This window comes from Thamnophis elegans, chromosome 14 (genome assembly GCF_009769535.1).
Source record: "Thamnophis elegans isolate rThaEle1 chromosome 14, rThaEle1.pri, whole genome shotgun sequence".
NCBI lineage: Eukaryota > Metazoa > Chordata > Lepidosauria > Squamata > Colubridae > Thamnophis > Thamnophis elegans.
Genome location: NC_045554.1, coordinates 20,071,575 through 20,095,549, shown reverse-complemented (window position 1 = coordinate 20,095,549; position 23,975 = coordinate 20,071,575). Strand labels below are relative to the sequence as shown.

Below are 23,975 nucleotides of genomic sequence, written 5' to 3'. Positions count from 1 at the left end.
AGGGTCCCTCAGGGCAGCCCCACCCACGGAGGCCCCTGAGACACCCTCGCTGGTCTTCCCTTTGGGGCTGACACCTTTTCTCTCTCTGGCTCAGCCTGCATGATGAACGTGCACAAGCGCTGCGTGATGAACGTGCCAAGTCTCTGTGGGACAGACCACACTGAGCGCCGAGGCCGGATACACATCAAGGCGGACATTGAGAACGAGGTCTTGACGGTTATCGGTAAGTCTGGCTTTGGGGTGATTCAGGGAGGAAGAGTGGATCCTTTCCTGCCACAAGGGATTTCGTGCTCTTGTATGGCGGCTAGAAAAGGGATGACAGATAGTCCTCAACTAACGGCCAGAGTTGAGCCCAAACTTTCATTTTCTAAGTGAGACATTGCTTAAGTGAGTTTTGCCCCATTTCACAATTGTTAAGATTGTTCACTGGAGTTGTTAAGCTAGTAACACGGTTGTTAAGTGAATAAGCAAATTGACTTTGCTTTCCCGAAGGTTGCAAAGGGGATCCCAGGACATTGCAATTTTGGTCAGGTGACCATGGGGATGCTCTATGGTCATAAGTGTGAAAAATATTCACAGGGCACTTTTTTCAGTGCCATTGTAACTTTGGTCACTAAATGAACTGTTGAGGGCTACCTGTGTTGGGTTGGCTGAGCCGAAGCCTGTGGGGGAAGCATGCTTTTCTTGGCTCGTTCACAAGAACCTGCTGTGTTGCTCTCCTGTCCAGCACAAAAGCCACACGGAATCAAAGTCGGTCTAGGAAGGAGACCAAATCTCAGTGCATGGCTAAGCATGTCTCCTCTTGGCTCTCCTGGCTCAGAATGCAGGGTGGGGGGTCACACAGGGTCCCTGACGTCTTTTACTTTCCCACTCTCCAAAGATCCCCTCTAAACTCCTAGCTGCTCCAGAGAGAAACCCAGGCAGTGCAGCATGGGGCCAGCCCTTCAGACACGCAATGGGACACCTCGCCACAGCCCATCACATGTCCTGGGACACTTTGCTGCAGGACAATTTAACAATTCTGTTTAATTATTTAAAATAAATAAAAAATATTTTTATTTTTGCCATTCACATTTCATTCTGTTCCTCCTTTGGCATCCTTTTTTCAATGATTCTATTCCACCATTTCTTTGATATTAGTGTATGAGCCACAGTGGCGCAGTGGTTAGAGTGCAGTCCTGCAAGATACTTCTGCTGCCTGCTGGCTGCCTGCAATTTAGCAGTTCAAATCTCACCAGGCTTAAGGTTGACTCAGCCTTCCATCCTTCCGAGGTGGGTAAAATGAGGAGCCAAATTGTGGGGGGCAAGAGACTGACTCTTTAAACCACTTAGAAAGGGCTGAAAAGCACTGTGAAGTGGTATATAAGTCTAAATGCTAATATTATTACTAACTTTTGTCCTGAGTTGACTGTGGCAAGTTGGCCGTATCTAATTGTCATAGATCCTTTCAGACACCCTGCTAGTGGTTAGCTGTGCCTGCCAACTAGGCTTCAGAGAGGTTTTGTGCTGAGATTCTTTTAATGTGTTGTGGATATTTTCTCAATAGAATTGTTAAAAACCTTATGTGCTGCGTTTTTTCAAGAATTTATCACTTCTTATCTCTGGTGCCTGCCTCTGGGCACCACTGTCCTGAACGTCCTTCAATTGGCCCACAAAACCAGAGAGATAGGAGGGTTTTCCTTTTCATTGGTTGTGTGTGTGTGTGTGTGTGTGTGTGTGTGTATAGAGTAGTGATTCTCAACCGTTTCTTCACTCTCTTTAAATAACTTTTATGGTCATGGACCCTGGTCACGGACCCCCAAGACTTAAGATTTAAATCATAACATTTCTATAAGCCTCCATGGACCCCCTGTGAGACATGGAGATTCCCCCAGGGGTCCACGGACTACAGATTAGAGCAAAAATCCCCACACTTATTTATTTGCAATTTGGCCACTTTTTTTGCATTCTTTCAAATTGCCACAGACTGATAATGCTGATTTTTCAGGCACACAGATAATTAGCTCTAGTAACTGTGACCAGCTGAAAGACAATCCTCTGTCCAGGATTCAAGCCAGGTAATCTCCTCGCTCAACCTGTGGCTTCTTCCATGTCCTTTCTGGTGTCTGCATTTGTGAGGAATTAAAAGGGACGCTCAGGCTAAAACAGGCATTCTTCATTTTCCTCTTTTGGGTGCAAATTAGCAAAGTCACAATACATAAGTACCCATCACACAATATTATACAAAGCACAGAAAAGTAAAGAAATTACACATAGTCTTACAATCATTTGTTTAGTGATCGTTCAAACTTACAATGGCCCCGAAAAAGGTAATTTGCACCCATTCTTCATACTTATGACCACTACAGCATTCTCATGGCCATGTGATTCAAATTTGAACTTTTGGCAAATGCTTCATAATTTTGACAGTTTCATAACCATCTTTTGCAGCCTCCTGACAGACAAAGGCAACGGGGAAGCCAGATTCATTTAACAATTCTGTTGTCAGGGTTCCAAACAGCATCCAAAATTAAATCAGAGTCCAAGGCAAAGTATTGCTCAAAGTTCCAATTTATTAAGAGAGCCGTGTTGGCACATCTGGGAAAACCCGAATCTGAAAGCTTCCCGGTTTTCTCCACCTAGTTGAAAGTTCAAGTCCCTGCTCAACACCCACATGTCTGTCACATGGTCCAATCAGGCACCGTCCCCAACTGGAGATGCCTCCCAGTCACCTCATTGCAACTGCAGGGCAAGATGTCCTTGACTCCCTGAGAAAGGAATGTTATTTTTCTGTGGAGAGTTCAGTCTGTTAACATTCCATGTCAAAATCTTAGTTGTCATTTTTGGTTGCCTGAAGCTTTTTTAGAGCCTCCCGCAAGGCCCGTCTCACCTTTGGTCTGGCTCCTCCCACAGCTTCTGAGCTTGTTGCTGTAGCTCCTTGATCAATGGCCGACGATTGTTGAGATTGTTGCATTGTAGCTTGTTTTTCCGTTTGTCTGGTGGTCATACGGTTAGGTCTTTTTTCCCTGACCCCTTGCCCTTCCGGGAGGGGGAGATGGTACATTTTATCTGATAGTTGTGTGGTTTGCTGTTTATCTTGTCCGTCTCGTGGTTTTTCTCCATATTCGGAAGGTTCAGGGTGTCCCACCTTCAGAATCTTATGGTAGAAATCTCGAGCTTTCCATACAGAATTGAGACGATATCTTTGCTTATCAAATGTAACTATGATACCGAATGGGGCATCCCATCTGTACTGTATCTGACGCTTTCTGAGCTCTTCCACCAGAAAAGCATAATCTCTTCTGGCTCTTAGCATTTGAGGTGGTATTTCTTTCAAAACAATCAGATCCTGTCCACCAATTTGAAGCTTGGTATTATAGGACTCTTGTAATATCATATTTCTAAATTCTCTTGTAACAAAGTATATTACCACATCTCGGGGGAGTTGCCTTTGTTTTGCCGCCCAAGAATTAACGCGAAAAATTTTGTCAATCTGCCAATCAAAATTGGATCCCGGTCTTCCCACCAGACAGTCAAAAGCCTCAGAAAACATTTGCTTTAAGTTCTCCTGTTTCTCTTCACGCAGCCCCCTGACTCTTAATGCAAGCTCCATCTGCTTATACTGTATCATAATAATTTGTTTTTCAGAATTTTCAACTTTTTGCTCCACCACTTCAGTTTTAGATCCATCTTGACTTTTCTGATGACAACTTGTAGATGCCCTGCTTCTGTGGGTGTCCCCAGGTGCCCCTATTTGGGTCAAGAGGGTTTGCTTGCTCTTGCGTGGGGAGGGGAGGAGCCTCCTCATTTCCTTCCTCATCCTTCCCACTTTTCCTCTCCTTCCTTCCTTTTCCTAAGCTGCCTCAGTTCCCTAAACTTGGTGCCTCCTGTCAACCTTCAATGCTGGTCTGGATGCTGCCACATCCTTCCTAGGGGTCTTCTCTCTGGGTGCGCGCACTGCTTGCCCCTTCGATGCTCTCCTTCTTTCCGTTGCCTCTTCAGCTTCTTTCATTTCGGCCCTTTTGCTCCTCATGCCTTTCTGGAGTTCAGTTGTTCCTCTTCAATTCGCTTTTCAGTTCCCGAACCTGCAGTATCTCTTCTCTTGCCTCCTGTTTATACAACCCCTTCTCAGAAGATGCTGTTTCCCTTGACCTGGACAGGAAAAGGTACCTTCTGGATCTCAGAGGTTTACAGACCCTTGGCAACCACAATTCCCTCCCAGGGAGGCTTGTCCATAAATTGGGTCTCAGCCAAAAATGTCTGAGGAATCACATCACCATCTATCTAGGATGACTTCACATACTCTGAGAATCAACAAATTATTTGCTCTGGTCACAAAGAGAAGATAGTAGAAGATGAAACGCTGGAGTAGTTTCTCAATAGTTCCCAGGGGGCTAGAAGAAGATATTATGGTTATTGAATTAACTGAAAATATAGAAAACAATTATATAAAATTAGAGGGAATGGGAGAAAAGAATCTGAAAGGAGAGGGTAAAATTTCTTCTGAATCCTTAAGAGGGGACTAAACCATAATACAAGAAATGCAGAGAATCTCCCTCCCTCCCTCCCTCCCTCTCTCATCCACCCACCCTCCCTCTCATCTATCTATCCTTCCCTCCCTCCCTCCAATTTCTATAGCCGCCTATTTCATAAACATGATCCTGAATGCTCTGAGCAATTATCCCTGGAGGGTTACTCAGGAGCAGTGGGCAAGCAGAGCCAGCCCTGCCTCCCTTGCTGGGGAAAAAACCCAAAGTGTCACCCCTCCCCCCTGATTCCACACATTGTTTCTATCCATCAAATAGATTTCTCAATCTGCCCTTAGAGAAGGCCAGAAGATTTCTCCTTTTGCTACTTTTAAACTATCTGGGAGGGACTAAAAATAGTACTTAATTGTGTTAGAGAGCATATCATCCTTGATTATCCACTTAATTAGTCCCAAGTGATGCTTAATTAGAGGTGACCTTGAACTGGAGTTTAAGAATGTTTCATTTCATGCAGCAACGACTATTTCGGCCCACAGATGGCAGCACATGATGGCAAAGTTGAGGGCTCTTCCTTCAGGCTCCGTTCCGACGGCTGGGAACATGATGCACAGCTTGGCAGCCGTCTTAAGGCTGCAGAAATACGGCACCTGGCCTTTGGGGTGGGGGGTCCCTCCTCCTGTAGTCCAGCAGCTGCCAAGAGCAACTCTTTCAAGAGACTCACAGCTACTGGCTTGCTTAACCTTTGGATTTCAGGTTAAATCTGTGAGTTTGGAGGGGGAAGAGACAATGTGATTTTGTTGCATAGTTACCACATGCAGGTAGTCCTTACAATAGTTTGTTTAGTAACTGTTCGAAGTTACAGTGACACTGAAAAAAGTGGCTTATGATCATTTTTCACACATGATCAGAATAACAGAGTAGGAAGGGACCTTTTAGATCATCTAGTCCAACTCCCCACCCAAGCAGGAGACGCTACACCATTTCTGACAGATGGCAGTCCAGTCTCTTCTTGAAAGTTTCCAAGGATGAAGCTCCCACAACTTCCAAAGGCAACTTCTGTTCCACTGGTTGAGTGTTCTCACTGTCAGAAAATTTCTCCTTATTTCCAGGTTGAATGCCTCCCTGGTCAGTTTCCATCCATTATTCCTTGTCCGGCCTTCAGGTGCTTTGGAGAATAACTTGACTCCTTCCTCTCTGGGGCAGCACCTCAAATATTGGAAAATTGCTATCATGTCTCCCCTGGTCCTTCTCTTCACCAGACTAGCCATGCCCAATTCCTCCAGTTGTTCACCATATGTTTGAGCCTCCAATCCCCTAATCATCCTGGTTGCTCTTTTCTTTTTTCTTTTAGAATAGAATAGAATAGAATTCTTTATTGGCCAAGTGTGATTGGTCACACAAGGAATTTCTCTTTGGTGCATATGCTCTCAGTGTACATAAGGAGAATAAGAGTACATTCATCAAGAATAAAAATATACAACACTTGTGATAATCAAGGTTACTAATAAGCTATCAAATCGTACCAGGAAACAATAAAAACAATGTAAATTGAAAGATACAAACAACATGGTTATAGTCATAAGTGGGGAGAGATAGATACTAGGAAAGAAGAGAAGAATAATAGCAATACATTCTACATTCTTGGTAAATTATTGACAGTGTTGTGGGAATTAGTTATAAGCAGAGTGACGGCATTCGGGAAAAACCCGACCTTGTGTCTAGTTGTTCTGGTGTGCAGTGCCCTATAGTGTCGTTTTGAGAGTAGAAATTGAAACAATTTATGTCCAGGACGCGAGGGGTCTGTAGATATTTTCTTTGTTCTCTTTTTGACATGCAGTATACGGGTCCTCCATGGAAGGCAGGTTGGTAATAATTGGTTTTTCTGCCGTTCTGATTATCCTCTGAAGTCTGTGACTGTCTTGTGGGGTTGCAGAGCCAAACCAGACAGTTATGGAGGTGCAGATGACAGACTCAATAATTCCTCTGTAAAACTGAATCAGCAGCTGTTTGGGAAGTTTGAGCTTTCTGAGTTGGTGCAGAAAGAACATTCTTTGTTGTGCTTTTTTGATGACGTTTCTGCACTCTTTCTAGAGTATCAGCATCTTTTTTATAGTGTGGTGACCCAAACTGGATGCAGGATTCTAGGGGTGACCTTACTAAGGCTTTATAGAGTGGTATTAGTACCTCACGTGATATTGATAGGAGTCCTCTGTTAATACAACTTGATTGTTGTAGCATCCCCATGGTCACATGAATAAAATTCAAAAGCTTGGCAACTGACTTATATTTATGATGGTTGCAGTATCTCGAACTCACTTCATCTCTTTCTGTAACCTTTTGACCAGCAAAGTCCAAGGGGAAACCAGATTTACTTAACAACCCTATTACTAATTTAACAACTGCAGTGATTCACTTAACAAGTGTGGCAAGAGGAGTCATAAAATGGGACAAAACCCACTTAACAGCATACATTTTGGGCTCAATGGTGCTCATAAGTTGAGGACTACCTGTAATGCAAGAAAATGTTGTATTTGGGTACCAGTAACAATATTCTTTAAAGGGTCCAATCTGGTTCTAAACTCTTCTGTTGTCAAATAAATGGGGGGGGGGGAGGAGTGTTTTCTTTCCAGGCCAGTATAATACCCTGGTTTCTTTTTCGATGTATCCTGGTTGATTTAGTACCATTGTTTTTTTGGGGGTGGGGGTGTCTGTCGGTTGGAATACTGAAAAAAAAACCATCTGTTATGGTTTTGGAAAGTGGGGTAAGGTGGGATGGGAGTACTTTGTGAGACGTTTTTGAAACTGCTGATTGCTCTGTTTTGCACCAAATCCATTATTGCCTACTTAGAATTAAACCAGGGCTGGGCATCCTTTGAATGGCTGAAGCTGCCTTCTGCCCTCTGAACAGGCAGCACCTGGTGGCATCACTGCCTATAATGGGGAACCTTTGGGGTTTCTCAGGTTGTGGCCGGGATCACTTCTACCTCAAACTGTCAATGATGGCCTGTGAGACTCCCATTCCCACACTTATTTGGTGGGGGAATAAAAATAGAAGCCACACAAACCATAACATGCCATTTTGCAACTGAATGTTGTAGCTTTGTCCTCAGGAAGCTGGAGGCAGAGGGCTGAAGGCTGAATGCAGGCTCTCTCTTCAGGGAAACCGTTTTCAGAACCTTGGAGAGCAGCCTCCCTTCTGGTGCCTACACCAGGCATTCTGATGTTTAGTGCAATGTTTCTCAACCTTGGAAGGTGGACTTCAACTCCCAGATGGCTGAGGAATTCTGGGAGTTGAAGTCCACCCCCTTAAAGTTGCTGAGGATGAGAAACACTGGCTTAAAGGAAATGTTGGTGGAGGCAACTCTTTGTCTGCGGATCTTTCCTTCTTAAGGTCATAAGTTCTGAAAGGTCCTTTTGGGAATCCCTGTTTGGGACACAATCCGCTCCGCCCTGTTTACTCAATCAATCAATCAATCAATCAATCAATCAATCAATCAACCACAATAGAGTTGGAAGGGACTGTAGAGGTCTCCTATTCCAGCCTCCTGCTCAAGCATGAGACCCTATACCATTCCAGACAAATGATTTTCCAATCTCTTCTTAAAAACCTCCAGTGATGGAGCACCTCCTGAAGGCAAGCTATTCCACTGTTAATTGTTCTCACTGTTAGGAAGTTTCTTCTTAATCCCAGGTTGCTTCTCTCTTTGATTAGTTTCCATCCATTGTTTCTTGTTCTGCCCTCTGGTGCTTTGGAGAATAGTTTGACCCCCGCTCTTCTGTGGCAGCCCCTCAAATACTGGATCCTGCTCTCATGTTGCTCCTTTTCTCTAGACTGGCCATACCAGTATGTATATATGGTAAGACTTACCGTTATGTCAGAAGAGCGTCATTGTGCATCTACCAAGTACGGACCTTGGCTATGGTCCCCATGGAGCCTTAGCTTAGGTGAAGACTTTTGTAGAATGTGTAGATCTACTCGGAATACTGGGATATTGCTGGGCTATCATTTTACTACTCTATTCCCATTCTGAAGGCAAATTCTCCTGGTTGCTTCAGGTGAATTTCTCCCTTTTCCCACATGGGATTGTTTTTATTGCACAGACTGGATAACTTGCTAATTGAACGAGTTGATGGACTGAGACATTGGGCCAAGCTGAACAAATTATGCAGACAATTAGATAAGCAAGTCAGAAATTGCATTAATTAAAGTGCACTACTCTGGGAAGAAGCGGCTGTCCTGAGAAAATGTGTTTCCATGATATATATTGTGCACATTTATTTTGAAGTATTTGTTTGTGGAGCACAGGGCCTAATCTTTTCTACCCCAAATTTCTAGAACAGGACTGACCCCAATTCTCCCTTTGACTGCACCGGTAATGCTTGTGGGCTGGCTTCAAGGACACTTTTCCCTGGAACTCTCTTCTGTCACCTCCATATAACTCAGAGATTTGACAGAAAGGGGGAGGATCTGCATGGTTTGTGAGCTGTAATGGTGTACTACAGAAGCATAAACTTGTCCTTGTCCTTGCAAGTGAAAGTTAGAGCTAGTTTGGTGTAGTCATTAAAGGTTTTAAGATAGAAATTCCTAGGACTGCATTAACAGAGGGATAGAATCAAAATAATGTATTAATACTACTTTATGAAATATTGCCACAAATATTTGGTCACTACGATATAGAAATTATGATGAGACTCTGGGAAAGAGTCCAGAGAAGGGCAACAAAGATGATTAGGGGAATGGAGGCTAAAATATATGAAGAACGGTGCAGGAACTGGGTATGTCTAATCTAGTGAAAAGGAGGACTAGGGGTGACATGATAGCAGTCTTCCAATATTCAAGGGGCTTCTACAAAGATGAGTGGCCAAACTATTTTCCAAAGCAGCAGAGGGCAAGAACAAGAAGCAATGGATGGAAACTTATCAAAGAGAGAAGCAACCTAGAAGACTAAGGGAGAAATTTCCTAACAGTCAGGACAATTAACCAGTGAAAGGGCTGGCCCTTCAGAAGTTGTGGGGGCTCCATCACTGGAGATTTTAAAGAAGAGACTGGACAGCCACTTGTCTTGAATGGCATAAGGTCTCCTGCTTGAGCAGTGGGTTGGACTAGAAGACCTCAAAGGTCTCTTCCAACTCTGTTATTCTGTTGTTCTGTTATAGAACTGAAGCCCTAAGAAGAAGGCAAAGGCAAATCATTTCCAAAAAATGTTTGAAGAAACTTGTCCAGAAAGTTGCTATTGCAAACAAGAGAATCACTGGGAGTTGGGCAGCATATACATTCTAATGATGATGATGATGATATTGTAATGCAAGCCTGGGAGAATCAAATGATAATGTGTGAAAGAGAAAATCTATCTGGTCTATGACTGTAATAAAGATTTGATTTGGTTTGAAAGAGAAATAAATGGGAGAATAGTCCCATTTATTGGAAAAATATGAATTAGGTAGATTTGGGGGGAAATTCTTTGAAGCAACAGGCAATTGAATGCTGGTCACTCTAGGCATTCATAAAGAGAGCAAGACTTGCTTTCCAGATGGAGTCATTTTGTAAGGCTCCTTCTCTCATTCTGCCCTTCTACCTCAGCCGTGGTTAGTTCCTCCTTCCTCAACCAGATGTCCATCCCTTGGTTTAGACTACAACTCCCAGTATTCACAACAAGCAGCTAAACCAAACCAAAATCATCAACCAAGGTTACCAAGCTTAAACATTTAAGTTGTACTAGTGCTCCTGAAACCCAGAAAGAAGGACATAGGTAAATTTACTGGGATTAAATCAGGGCCATGATTTTAGGACGACTTAATCAAAGGTTGGGGAAGAAGCAGCCTAACGTTTGAGGTCCCTCTGCTCTGATCCAGAAAACAAACACAAATCTAACTTGGATTCTGAGCTTTCTGAAAGGGAACTCCCCTGACCCCAATGCAGCTCTAAATGCACACCTTCAGACAGACCACAGACCCCCCAGGCCAGGTGGAGCTATTAGTTAAACAATGAGCACTTAATCCTGAAGGGTCATCATTGAGGGGGGGAGGAGAAGAGATAAATGTTGTGAATCAGTAGAGATAAGGTAATCTGGTTTGAGTCTTCCATGGGGCAGATGGCAAAAGAACCAGGAGGGCCTTGGCATGCCATTGCTCAGAAACTTCATCCAGATGCCCTACAGCCAAGATAAGAGACATTGACCAACCCTAACCCTCTACTCTACACCCAAGGATGAAGCTACACCTTACTCTTCCTTCTTTGCTCACAGTACTGAATCAAGGTTAAGCAAGTTTTGTCTTCCCAAATGGTACATTTCGGTGTTTGTGGATGTTTATGTTAGCTTCAGAAATATGTTCTCTTTGTACAACAAATCTGAAAGCCTGACCCCTTGCAAAGGGACGGTAATGAAGAAGCACTCAATTAGAACCACTTTAATTGAGTTGCTCTGAAACTCATTTTGATTTTTCAGCATATTTCTTGTCCCACTTTTTAAAATTTATCATGTATGTCCCTTAACCAAGATAAGTATCTCTGCTAATATGCAGTTTGAGCAAAGAACTTGCATAATTCCAACAATTATGAAGGAGTCCGAGGTGGCGCAGTGGTTAGGGTGCAGTACCTGCAGGCCACTTCAGCTGACTGTTATCTGCATTTCAGCGGTTCAAATCTCACCGGCTCAAGGTTGACTCAGCCTTCCATCCTTCCGAGGTGGGTGAAATGAGGACCCAGACTATGGGGGGCAATTTGCTGACCTCAATTTGCTAAAAATCTGTAAACCGCGTAGAGAGGCTGAAAGCTCTATGAAGCCAGTATATAAGTCTAATTAATAAATAATAATAAATAAATAAATTAGTCAAGCTGTTGAACAAACTTCATGTTGTTTTGTCATTGCAATCATTCTTATGTGTTGCATTAAGAAAAAATTGCCGTATTTATGCAATGTACATTTTACTTCTTCCATTGGAGCCCTCTTGCACTCCACAGTTCATTGGAGAATAAAAATGAATACAATGCAACAGTAAAATTAGAATACTACCTCAAGTCCCATCTGACGTCTGGTGATTGCCTGGTCTTCTTGCCTACTCTACTGAAGTGGCTTGCCTTTGATGCCTTCTTCTGTTTGTATAACAAATACTGTAAATAGAATTCTTTATTGTCCATGTGTGATTGGACACACAAGGAATTTGTCTCCAGTGCATTCTCTCAGTGTACATACAAACAACAAAGTGGTAGGTCATGTGTCATAGATCATAGTTACAATCATTAATCATAATATACAGCAAGTGATAAATCATAGAGACCAATAAGAGAATAGTAGGAAAGATGAGAAGGATAATAATAGTACAGTCTTACTACATGGGTAAATATCTTCAGGCCTAAGACAGGAGCTGTGAGAATTAGGTGTTCAGCAGAGTGATGGCATGGAGGAAAAATTATCTTTGTATCTAATTGTTTGGCATACAATGCTCCATAGTGGCGTCCCAAAGGGAGAAGTTCAAATAAATTATGTCCAGGATGTGAGGGGGTCTGTAGATATTTTCTCAAACCCTCTTTCTGATTCATGCAGTATACAGGTGCTCAATAGAAGGCAGGCTGGTTGCCATTTTTTTCTACAGTTCTAACTATCCATTGAAGTCCATATCTGTCCTGTTTGGTTGCTGTGCCAAACCAGACAGTTATTGAGGTAAATTTGTTCTGTTTCCTTGTTTAGTTCCATGCTAGTCTACAACTCTTTGCAGTAACATAACAGTCATATGGTGGAGGCATAAGTAAAGAGGTACCAATGATTCCTTCTGTGAAGAATTAATTCTATTATTGTTCATCAAGCAATAGAATTATAAAATGTAGAATGGGAGTGGATTCTTTTAGGCTGTCATATCAACCCTGTCTCTCCCCCTGGGAATCCTAATTAAACCATCCAGAACAGATTGTTGTCCACCCTCTGTTTGAAGTATCTAGTGACAGGAAGCCCACCACATCTCTGATAATTGGTTCCATTGCTGAACTGCTGTCATTGTCAGAATTTTGCTCTTAAAATTCAAACAAAATCTGCCTTCTGGTAACTTAAATCCATCTGTTCTCCTGGTTCTTTAAATGCAATATGTAATAGTCAACTATACATCAGCCAGCTATTTCACTACCCTAAAATACTATTTATCAGTCCCTGAAGTTTAAACTCATTCAAAGTAACAGATTTTCCTTAACCATGTTTGTGTAACTCTCAGGCTTCAATCCTCTTTGTTCATCCTGCTCTTCACAATTTCCTCGTGGAATTGTGTGGGGAAGATTAACCAAAATGAATAATAGAGACAAAGAAATAAAAAGAAGCATATGTATCTTTGATTATAGGACAACAATCATCTGAAAAAACTCAAGTCACATAAAAATCATCTCTGTATCAAATGTTGATTACAAAATGTTTACTATACTAATAGCTGAAGGTTTACAGAATTGTATTCCAGGTAATACAGGTAGATTAAGCAGATTATACCCAAGGACAGAGATAGATTTATAATAAAGGAAAAGAAAAGATCTACAAGAAGTGAAAAAAAACAGCAATATTTCTTTTAGATCAGAAAAAAAGCGTTTGATAATTTGAAATGGTCATTCCTATTTGCAGTATTGAATAAACGAAATCCAGAAGAAGAATGTAAAGCTCGAGTTAAGTGCATTTATAAGCAGCAGAGGAATGGAACACTTTCTACAGATTTTTCAGTAAGCAAAGCTACAGGACAAGGATGTCCATTTTCTCCTTCACTACTTGCAATCGCTTTAGTCATATTAGCCAATACGTAAGGTTCTAAAGATAAGCAAATATCAGGCATTAAGATTCAAGGAGAGGAATATAAATTAAAATGCTATGCAGACGATGTAGTACTAACTATTATGCAGCTGCAAAGGTGATAAGACAGCTGATGAAAACAATTAAAGGTTTTGGTTGAATTCTCAGGATATAAAATTACGCACAAAACCAAAGATAGTAATGAGACATTTATCCCAAGAAAGAGAGAGCTTTGTGCAGAAAAAGTCAGGTTGCCAGACAACAAAGGATTCAGTGAAGTATTTGGGACTGTATTTGTCAGGCAGTAACAAAGATATATTTCAAAATATTGCACAAAATTATATATTTATAAAAGAGAAATTTATAAAAAAGGTTTTAAAAGGTGGAAATTTAAAAACTCTCCTGGTTGGAATCAGTTGAGACTATTTAAAATGAATATGTAGTCTGTGTGGACTCCTGGCGATTGCCTTGACAATCACTACATTTTCTTGGCAAGATTCCGGACGTGATTTGCCTTTGGCACTTTCCTAGGGCTTAAAGGGAATGACTGTGGGGGTTCATCTTCTTTCCATGATGGGACTGGAGCTCCAGGTCTTCTTTTTTGTAGCCTGGTTCCTGAAGATATTTTTCAAAACTTCAAATGGTGCTAATTTCAATCCCCAAAGTCTTTAAAAATTGGCAAACAACAGTTAATGCATTGATTTTGTTCAAAACATCCTCTTCAGCAAAACAAACAATTGAAAGAGAGACGAGCTGTTCCTCATCTGAATTTTAAATTATATTCCCAAGCAAGTTGTCTGTTGTGGACAATTGAATGGATGTAACTCATGAACAGCAGAGCATCAACGTTAGAAGGTGTCAGACTAGTTGATGGACTTCACAGATGTTTATGGTTTTCGGGTATAGCAGAAGACCAAAACTTGAAAAGTTATATTACAAGATAGTGTGATAAAAACACAAGATTCTACAAAAATCACATGTTCCTCATCTTAGCCTAAATGCTTTTTATTATTGTAGAGATAATTATTGTAAGAAAAGTGCAAACTATTTTGCAGGAATGACACATTCAGACTCTGGAAACAGATGAAAGACACAGCAAGCATCATCTGGAGAAGGTGTGGAACCTTTTCAGAATTGCTGACCTCCAGCTGCTTCTTCCCAATTACACTTGTTCTGTTCTCCAAATCACATGTAGCCATAGTGCTTCAGAATCTGTTGTCCAGGCTTCCAGTTGCTCTGTGACTAGGTCAGTTGGGTTACAGGTGGTTCAAATAAAGAACCCACAAGACAACTGCAATTCAACAATGGTAGGACATTAGGAAAAACTTGACCCAATTAAAATTTAGAAAGGTTTGAATGAAAACATCACTTCTCTTTGCCTAGGCATTGTCAGAATAAATAATAGTATTACAATTTAACATTAATGTTGATGACTGCAAGGACACATTTAGCTCATCATTGGAAAAGAGACTCTTTGCCAACAATACGAAACCAGGAAAGCAAACTTGGGGACGATGCAAGAATGGCAAAGTTAACAGAATTGATCCAGACCTGAAGTTTGACCATATTTAAGCAAGAATGGTTCCCGGTGCATCATATGTCACACAACAAGGCAGACACTTAGAGTGCACTTTTAAAAGATAAATAAATGATGTCAAGAGAGCAATTAGAAGCAATTCCAATATTTATAAATACATCGATGCAGTCACCAGGCAGCTACAATTGGGGGGGGGGGATTTAAAATGTATTTATGATTTTCCCCCTTTTTTCTGTACTGGGTTAAATGCATTTATCTCTGGCAAGATATAAATATTGATATGTTTAGAGATTTATAGAGATTTCTTGTTATCTTTCAGATGACATAATAACCTAGCTCTGTGGATTTAATTAATCAATTCATAAATTTTAAATTTTATGAAAATATTGCTTACTGCTATTTTCTTCTTATCCACTTTGTTTCTTCTTTTTTCATATAGCTGTTTATTCCATTTATTTAAATGTTTTAATAAACAGCCCAAGGGCTAAAATCAAAATACAGTTGGGCTGACTCCCACTTTTTCTTATTGCCAGCTATTATTTTGCAGTGTTTGCCACTTTAAAAATTTTGAACATGTCCAAAGTATCTCCAGAGAGCCTCCATCATCCAGATCGTGATTGTCCCAAAGGGGCTTTTTCAAAAGGCAACTGGACTTTCTTGGTGTTTCCTTGAAAATGTTTCACTTCTCATCCAAGATGTCAGCTGCCCCAACCTGATTGATTAGCAAAGATGCTCGAATCCATTGTTAACGAAAGTACACTTTACTAAACTATCAAGTGATTACAGGGCAGCAAAGCTGGATCTGAAGTTTTACACCCAAAGAATCTGGTTAACTTTTCCCTTTTCAATGTCTCCCACTCCAGCTATTTCTAATTATCCAGTTACATTCAGACAAATTGTTTTGTTAACAGTCCCTGACTTGCCAGGCTGGTCGGTGCTGCTGTTCCATGGTGTGACCTTGGAACAGCCGAAGGTTCTCCCAGGATGGACAGCACAACAAGTAGTTTCAATTCCCTTCATGCTACCCCTCCCAATCCTTCCCCACAGCTCCCGCCCCCCATTTTGTAGGGCAGCTGGGAAAGCATGGCTGTCGCAGGATGGCAGTCCTGACACAAGATCAGAAGAAGCTTCAGTTTTCAAGGAAACCCAGTTGCCTTTTGGAAAAGCACCTTTGGGTCAAGACTATCTGTGGGCTGTCAGACTCCTGAATGCGAAATAACATCATAATTACGTAGTACGATAGACTTGAAGCACCGTTGCAATGTGTACTGTGTTTCCCCGAAAATAAGACAGGGTCTTATTTCCTTTTGACCCCCGAAATAAGCACTTGGCCTTTTTTGGGGGAAGTCTTATTATTTTTCAGGTGCAGGAGGCGGAGATCGTGGTCACCTCATGGCTGCTGCTGTATTGCAATATTTTCAGGGAGGTCTTATTTTAGTGCATGCGCTCAAAAGCTCGATTGGGCTTATTATCTGGGGAGGTCTTATTTTGGGGAAAACAGAGTAACATATTCACACTGGTGCAATAGGGCTGGGTGTTTGTTAATATGATTTATTGGGTTAGGGATTTTCTGTCTTCACTGTGAGTTGTATTGTGTTGGGGTGTGTGCACTGAGGGAGCTCATCCAATCTCATTGTACATATGTTGTGCACTGGCAAATAATTCTAATTCTAATGAGCTCCTTCAGGACTTCGTCAGTTCTTCTTCTCAGCTTTTGCTTCCTGGATCAGCTCTACTGAACCTTCCTTTGTGTCGTGACCCTCTATCTATTTACTGCATGTGTCTGTAGGTTTCTTCTGGCGACTTCTTTTTTGGAATGGTCTGCAGTTGTGATTTTGGAACACACCACCCATTTTGAGCTTGTTTTCCTATCAACTTTCCTTCCCATGAAACCTACTCAGCCTTGCCACGACGGGCTTGGCTTTCGTTTGTCAGTAAAGATGCAGACTTCATTGTTGTTACAAAGATTTTCTGAGTTCCTAAAACACATTCTTGAGAAAATCAGTTGAGAAATGAATACTGGCTGCCCTTCATCTTCAATGAAAACTGGTACACAGACGGTGTTCAGCTGATGTGCTATCTCATTATCCTCTTTCAGATTTTCTTCAAGTCTTTTGTTCTCCGGGGACTGGCTATTTGCATTTTCCTGTGTCTTTTAAAATTTATTTACATAAGTTGTGTATGTCCGTAATCCTTTTTGCAACTGTTATTGCCTTCTATTATGCAAATGTGTCTGCTCTGCTCTCATTTGGACAACATTCTCCCTTTCTGAAGGAAGGCGTCTTCTCATCCTGTAAAGAGTTTGCTGCCATTTCTCATTACGTATGCCAGGAGCCTCTTGAATCTCCTCGTGTCTCTCCCAATGTAATCTGTGCATCGTGGCTGGGCTTTTTTATTAATCGTGGCATTGGAGGGGATCTTCGAAGCTACCCAGTCTCCTGATCAAGGCAGGGAACGGAATGAGGTCATCCAAAATAGATGGTGTCCAGCTTGTGCTGATAGACCTCCATCAGCTGTTTGGGCTTTGTGGCTTCAATAAAACCCAAATATTTTGGACGGATTTGATCTGGGCCTCCCCATTTTTCCTAATCTCCAATGATTGCCTGTATTTGCTAAAAGTCATTAAAGGGCTAATCTTTCAATTAGTATGTTTGGCTATGCAAAATTCACTGCAATGTAGTATGCATTACATGCATGCATCTTTCTGCCAGCTGCTGATATTGAAGAAGTGCGCCCATCCATCCATCTGTGGACTGTTCTATCAGGGGCTGGCATTGTTCTGCAGTACAGTGTTCGTGCTTCCCATTTCCTCTGGGCTCCTTCCAAAATCTTTCATTTTACACTGTTGGGCATAAATGGATCCATGTGTCTTAATATTCATGGAGTAGATAATTGTCCATGTGTTAACTGAAATAGAGCAGAGACTCTTTGCAAGAGATTCTTAGATAAGAATAATTTTGTGATGGCCATCTCTTTTATTCCAAGATGATTCTAGTTCCTTGCCTCATCACATTTTAATTACAGAAAAGTTGCTCCTCATTTCTATTGACATTTTGATAGCCCAGTAATGGGTATCTTTGTGGCATTGTCCAATAATGGGTATCTTTGTGGCGTTGTTGCGTCAAATGGCAGCCTCCCTCCCCCTCCCCCTTCCTGACACCTCTGGATACGGGGTGTTCCTTACTACAGATGCCTGAATGCCCTTGACTGGTCACCCAGAAGCTGGCTGGACTCAGTCCTGTCTCCTTGGCCCAAGTGTGAGATGTTTATTAATGGTGGGGATGTTATTAATTTGCATTTTGTTATATAAGTAGCACTTAAGGGATGGCTGAGCAGCTTCAGCAGCTGTTTCTCAATGAGAACATTGTGTTTTTTGAGAACAGACTTGGACCACGATGACAAGCAGAGTTTCCCTCTCTGTCACTGCTTCCCGACATCCTAAGTGGAATGGATGCTGCACAGATAATGTGGCCAAATTAAGTCAGAAACACCAGTGGGAGGATTCTTTTTTTTGGCCCGGGACGTGATTCTTTTTTATTGGACCAGAGACCGCTGGGTGACTCAGAGGAGCAGCAAAAGACAATCCCATTTTAAAAGACTCCGAGTTAAAAATAAAAACTGAAAAGAAATGAATATATAAAGATCTAGGCTGGAATACTGCAATGTGCTCTACATGGGGCTGCCCTTGAAGAGCATCCGGCGACTTCAGCTAGTACAGAACGCGGCCGCGCGAGTGATTGTGGGTGCACCTCGGTTCACCCACATAACACCTATCCTCCGCGAGCTGCGCTGGCTGCCTGTCGGTCTCCGGATGCGCTTCAAGGTGTTATTAGTCACCCATAAAGCCCTACATGGTAGTGGATCCGGATACTTGAGAGACCGCCTCCTGCCAATTACCTCCCTGCGACCAATAAGATCACATAGATTAGGCCTCCTCCGTATTCCATCGGCCAGCCAGTGCCGGCTGGCAACTACAAGGAGGAGGGCCTTCTCAGTAGTAGCCCCGACCCTTGGAACGAGCTCCCCGTGGAGATTCGTACCCTCTCCACCGTCCAGGCCTTCCGCACAGCCCTTAAGAACTGGCTAGCCCGTCAGGCCTGGGGATAAGGATAGCCGCCCCTCCCGAATGATGAGTGTATGTTGCTTACTATTTTATTATATGTCACTATGTCAATGTCTGTATTCCCCCTCCCTGATTTTATGTGAGCCGCCCTGAGTCCCCTCAGGGAAAAGGGCGGCCTACAAATATTAATAAAATCAAATCAAAATCAAATCAAATCAAATCTGCCAACACATGGAGTGCGGGAAAATTGGAGAGTGGATTACCATGGTACTGAATACACACAAACATACGCACAGAAAATAATGACTCTCCAGGGTGTGGGTATATTTTTTTTCTGCAAATAAGCCACGTTGTATGTAATTGTTCTGGAGGACTTAAATGTGCTTCACTTGTGGCAGGACATGGCACCACGAATTGAGCCCATTTAGTTTTCCTGCATGTAAATATATGAGTGAGAGAATGGATGTTGTTGGCCTTTTCACCATTGAGGGTCTTTTTTCCCTTTCTGTTCTAGTACGGGATGCTAAAAATCTTGTTCCGATGGATCCCAACGGCTTGTCAGACCCCTACGTGAAACTCAAACTCATACCTGACCCAAAAAGCGAGAGCAAACAAAAGACGAAAACCATCAAATGTTCTTTGAATCCTGAGTGGAATGAGACCTTCAAATTGTGAGTATTGCTAGATGCAACATTTGAAGGTTGGGTCCTGGGTGATTTCTGGGGCATATAGAGCTGTAGTGGCGCAGTGGTTAGAATGCAGAATGGTATTCCAGGCGACTCTGCCCACTGCCAGGAATTCAGCCCTGACTCAAGGTCGACTCAGCCTTCCATCCTTCCGAGGTGGGTAAAATGAGGACCCAGATGGTTGGGGGCAAGAGGTTGACTCTGTAAACTGCTCAGAGAGGGCTGTAAAGTACTATTAAGCGGTATATGTGCCATTGCTATTGCTATCCATATCTTAAAATAGGAGGTCAAGAAAGGGGACAATCTCATATCATCCCTTCCTCCAGATCCCCCACTGTGAAGGTAACTAGAAAGGAACTGTAACTCAGATAGATCCCAGGCAAAAAATTCCATATTCACCTGCCAAGTGAAGGAATTGCAGATATTAGACAGCTTTGACTCCAAAAACACTGGAGGTTTTGAAGAAGAGATCGGACAACAATTTGTCTGAAATGGTATAGGGCCTTGATGGCAAACCTATGGCACGGGTGCCAGAGGTGGCATGCAGAGCCCTCTCTGTGGGCACATGCACCATCTCCAGCTGCACTTCCAAGTTCCGTTGCACACATGTGCACTGGTCAACTGGTCTTCATGCAAAGATTAGTTGGCCAGCACGCATGCACACAACAAAACCCAGAAGTGCAGCTGGCCACCACATGCACGCACACCGGCCATTGCTCTCTTCCGGGTTCTGGTGCCCTGGCGTGCACATTCCAGTTTCGGCACTCAGTGCCAAAAAGGTTAACCAGCACTGGTATAGGGTTCCCTACTTGAGCAGGGATTGTACTAGAAGACCCCCAAGGTCCCTTCCAACTCTGTTATCCACAGCATAGACAAGAGTAACCTAGATGGAACCATGGTGTTCCACAAAAGGAGGAGGCGGCTTCCAAGAAGTTCTGCTCCCTGCCTTAATTTCCTGGGCAATCTTTTCAGATTTCATCCTCAGTGTGGGGCCTGCTGCAGCATAGCATTAAGGGGGTGGAACACATTCCCAAATCCCTCTCTGTGCCAATGCTGCCTCTCTGCAAAGAGGCCCAGTGCTGGCAAGGAAGGGAGCCGTGCTGAGCTTCAAGCTGTGAGGGTGCCCGAGGAGAGAAATCTATGCATAAAAGTAAAGCTAGATTGAACATGTCCTTCCATCGCTCCATTCTCCATCTTCTTTCTGTTTTTTGTTGCCAAGCTTTCAGGGATTTTCAGGAGTCTCCATCTCACACGCATCCCTGCTTAATTTATTATGGTTTGCAGGCTCAGATGCCTCAAGGCAGGATTTTAACTACCTGAAATTTCCTAGAATTAATGAAGAGGAAAGAAATGTTGCATTTTAAGAAAGGAGAATGGGGATTCCCCCCACCCCTCTCCTCCACCAGTCAGTGTAACTCAGAAATATATACTATAACATTGTGGCATCAGAAACTGACATTTTTGAACATTTTCATTTTTCTGACCAGGGGTCTCCAAGGTATATGACTTATGGACTTCCACTCCCAGATTTCCTCAGCCAGCAAAGCCAGCTGGGGGATTCTGGGAGTTGAAGCCCACAAGTCTTAAAGTTGCCAAGTTTGGAGACCCCTATTTAGAATATCAGCATTAAGGGCCCAGGCTACTCTTGAAGACCCCCACTTCTCAATAATGGGTGGTGATGGGTGAAATGCATGGAAGCTTGCTGAAAGCAGCCCCTTCCCAAGAAAGTGGCATCTTAAATATCTGTTTTTTCCCTTCCTCCCCCTGTTTTTTCCAGCCAGTTGAAAGAGTCCGACAAGGGCAGGCGGCTGTCGGTGGAGATCTGGGACTGGGATCTGACCAGCAGGAATGACTTTATGGGATCTCTGTCCTTTGGCATTTCAGAGCTGCAGAAAGCTGGAGTGGATGGCTGGTAGGGTCCCTTTGTCTCTTGGGCCTTTGGTGGCTCTCCAATAAAAACAGGGGTGGAGAAAAGAAATGGGGAAAGCTGCATGGGGGCGTTTGGAACTCTTTGCGGGACCCCACTGAAGTTGGGTAGCCAATAAATAAAATACATTGTGAAATGTGCTAGAAATTGCCGCCGTTAGGGTGGAAAAATCTAGTCTACCTATGCTGCACACCTTGCAGGAGCCTTTCTGAGCTAAGGATGAGTTGGGATAGTCTGCTTCTGTCCTGAAATGCAGCCCCAAGTTATGCCCCCTGGACGTGGCTAGGATTGCAAGCCTAAACTCTAAATGCCACCAAGGCAGTCATGAAGATCTGCCCTCTCCCTCGATATACCCTGGCCCATGTTTTCTGGAAAAACCTAGAAGGATCCATTTCTAACCCTCAAGGACTGAGTGGGAAACTGTGGCCCATCAATGGCAGTGAATCCACCTTAAAGTCAGTCTGGTCGCAGATGTGGTTCAGCAACTGCTTTCTCAAAGCCCCCAACAACAGGTGGGTCCGTGGTAGCCACAGAGGTCAGGATCTTCCTGCCCAGATTCCTTCCCTCTCCCAGGGACTAGTTTATCACAAACTAGGGTTGTTCATTTTTACCACCATTTTGGCTGGAATGGGATAATTCGCCCCAGTTGTCCTACCCTGGACCTATTTGCAACTCGCAAACCTTAGCTCGCTTGCATAGAAAGGGAAAGGGGCAAATTTGGAGTTGAGACCGAGAGGTGGGAGAGGGGACTGGGAAGAGAGAAAGCAGGTGCCCTGGCATCTTCCATCCCTCAGCTGGTGTTTCCACCTTCGTTAAGGCCATTTCCATGCTCCTCTGTGGCTCTGTAACCATTAAGAATCACTGTTCTCTGAATTCTTAGTACAACTATAGAAAGCATGTATTTTTTTTACCAATGTCAGAAAACACACTATATTGTGTTATATTTATATTGTGTTATATAATATAATATATATTATATATTTGGATGAAGAGCCATAAATATCTCATCGAGAAAATTTGAAAGCATGGCAATACTTTTGATTTATCTTTCAATCGGTACATCTGTGTAAGATTTATAAATCTTTTAGGTCAGGATAGGTGATAGTTCATCTGGATGATTTGTTCATTTATTCTGAGGATCCAGCTACACCCATGGAACAGACTTGATCTATGCTTGATCAACTCCACCCACACAGCCTTTAGGCTAAGCTGGATAAATTTGTCTCCGATCTGCCCTACATCTCCCCAGTTTAATTACACTGGGGGGAAAAAAACATTTTATTCCTCTCCCAACAAAGCTCAATGTTCAAGGATGTCTGAAAGAACAAAAAATCATTAAAGGAGGAAAAAATCTGTGGTACTACTTTCTAAGAAGAAAATAGAAAGTAAAGATTTTTTAGGGACAGAACTCAGAGGAGGAGGAACAATCAGTAAGGGTGATATGAAGGTTTCACAAGATAAGGAAGGTAATGAAACTGTTCCTCCCTCTTTACTAAAATTCTGGCTGAGTTGAAAAAAAATGTAATTAATGAATGGACAGAAATAATTTCATAAGTACAAGAAGAAATTTCCTAAGTTGTCTTTTACAGAATAACAGAGTTTGAAGGGGCCTTGGAGGCCTTGTAGTCCAATCCCTTGCTGAAGCAGGAAACCCTATGCCCATGATGGCAAACCTATGGCACGCATATCACAGGTTCCACCCTCTCTGCGGGCATGCCAGCTGTCGCCTCAGCCCAGCTCCATCGCGCATGCACACGTGCCTTCTGCCAGCCAGCTGGTTTTTGGTTCTCTGCTGCACATACGGGGGGGGGGGACATGTGGGGGATGCATGTGCGCATGCAACAGGGGCAGGGCACATGTGCGGGGGGCGCTCGCATTGCATTTTGGGGATTTGCGCACGTGGCCCCCCATCCCATTTTGGGCCTAGAAGGCCTTCTGAACAAACCTGGAAGCCAAAACAGGGCACAGGTGGGCTGCACAAAGCCCCCCACGCCATGCTTTCGGCCTAGAAAGCCTCCTTTACCAACCTGGATGTCAAAAATGGGCAAGGGCAGTGGGCCACAGGCTCAGGGAGGTGCATTCACGAGGGTGTGAGGCCCTCACATTGCATTTTGGGGTTTCGTGTGCTTTGGGCACTTGGCACTAACAAGGTTAGCCATCTCTTCCCCATGCCATTCCAGACACATGGCTCTCCAGCCTCTTCTTAAAAGCCTCCAGTGATGGAGCCTCCACAACTTCTGAAGGCAACTTCCGTTCCACTGGTTGATTGTTCTTTTCACTGGGAGGAAATTTCTGCTTAGTTTGAGGTTGGATCGCTCCTTGATTAGTTTCCATCCTTCAGATGTTTCTGATCGTGCAAATAAAGGAATTTGAAAAGAATTCAAATTCAATTCAGGCAGCCAAAAGAGGGTTTCAAGGCTAATGTGAAAGAGTTATATATTTGGAAGATGAGTTTTGCTATGGCAACATTGGGATTAAAATATTAAAGAATTGCATAAAGAATGGGATAAATAATCCATTGGAATAAATTGATTTGA

General features: G+C 42.9%; 1 protein-coding gene across 1 annotated transcript in view; it reads left to right on the top strand.

The window, feature by feature from the left end:
* PRKCB (protein kinase C beta) overlaps window positions 1–23,975 on the top strand; it is a 242,315-nt gene that overhangs the window by 104,212 nt on the left and 114,128 nt on the right. The window contains 3 exon segments of the mRNA XM_032231081.1: window positions 95–223; window positions 19,340–19,496; window positions 21,289–21,423. Of these exon segments, the coding sequence (XP_032086972.1) occupies window positions 95–223; window positions 19,340–19,496; window positions 21,289–21,423 (421 nt within the window).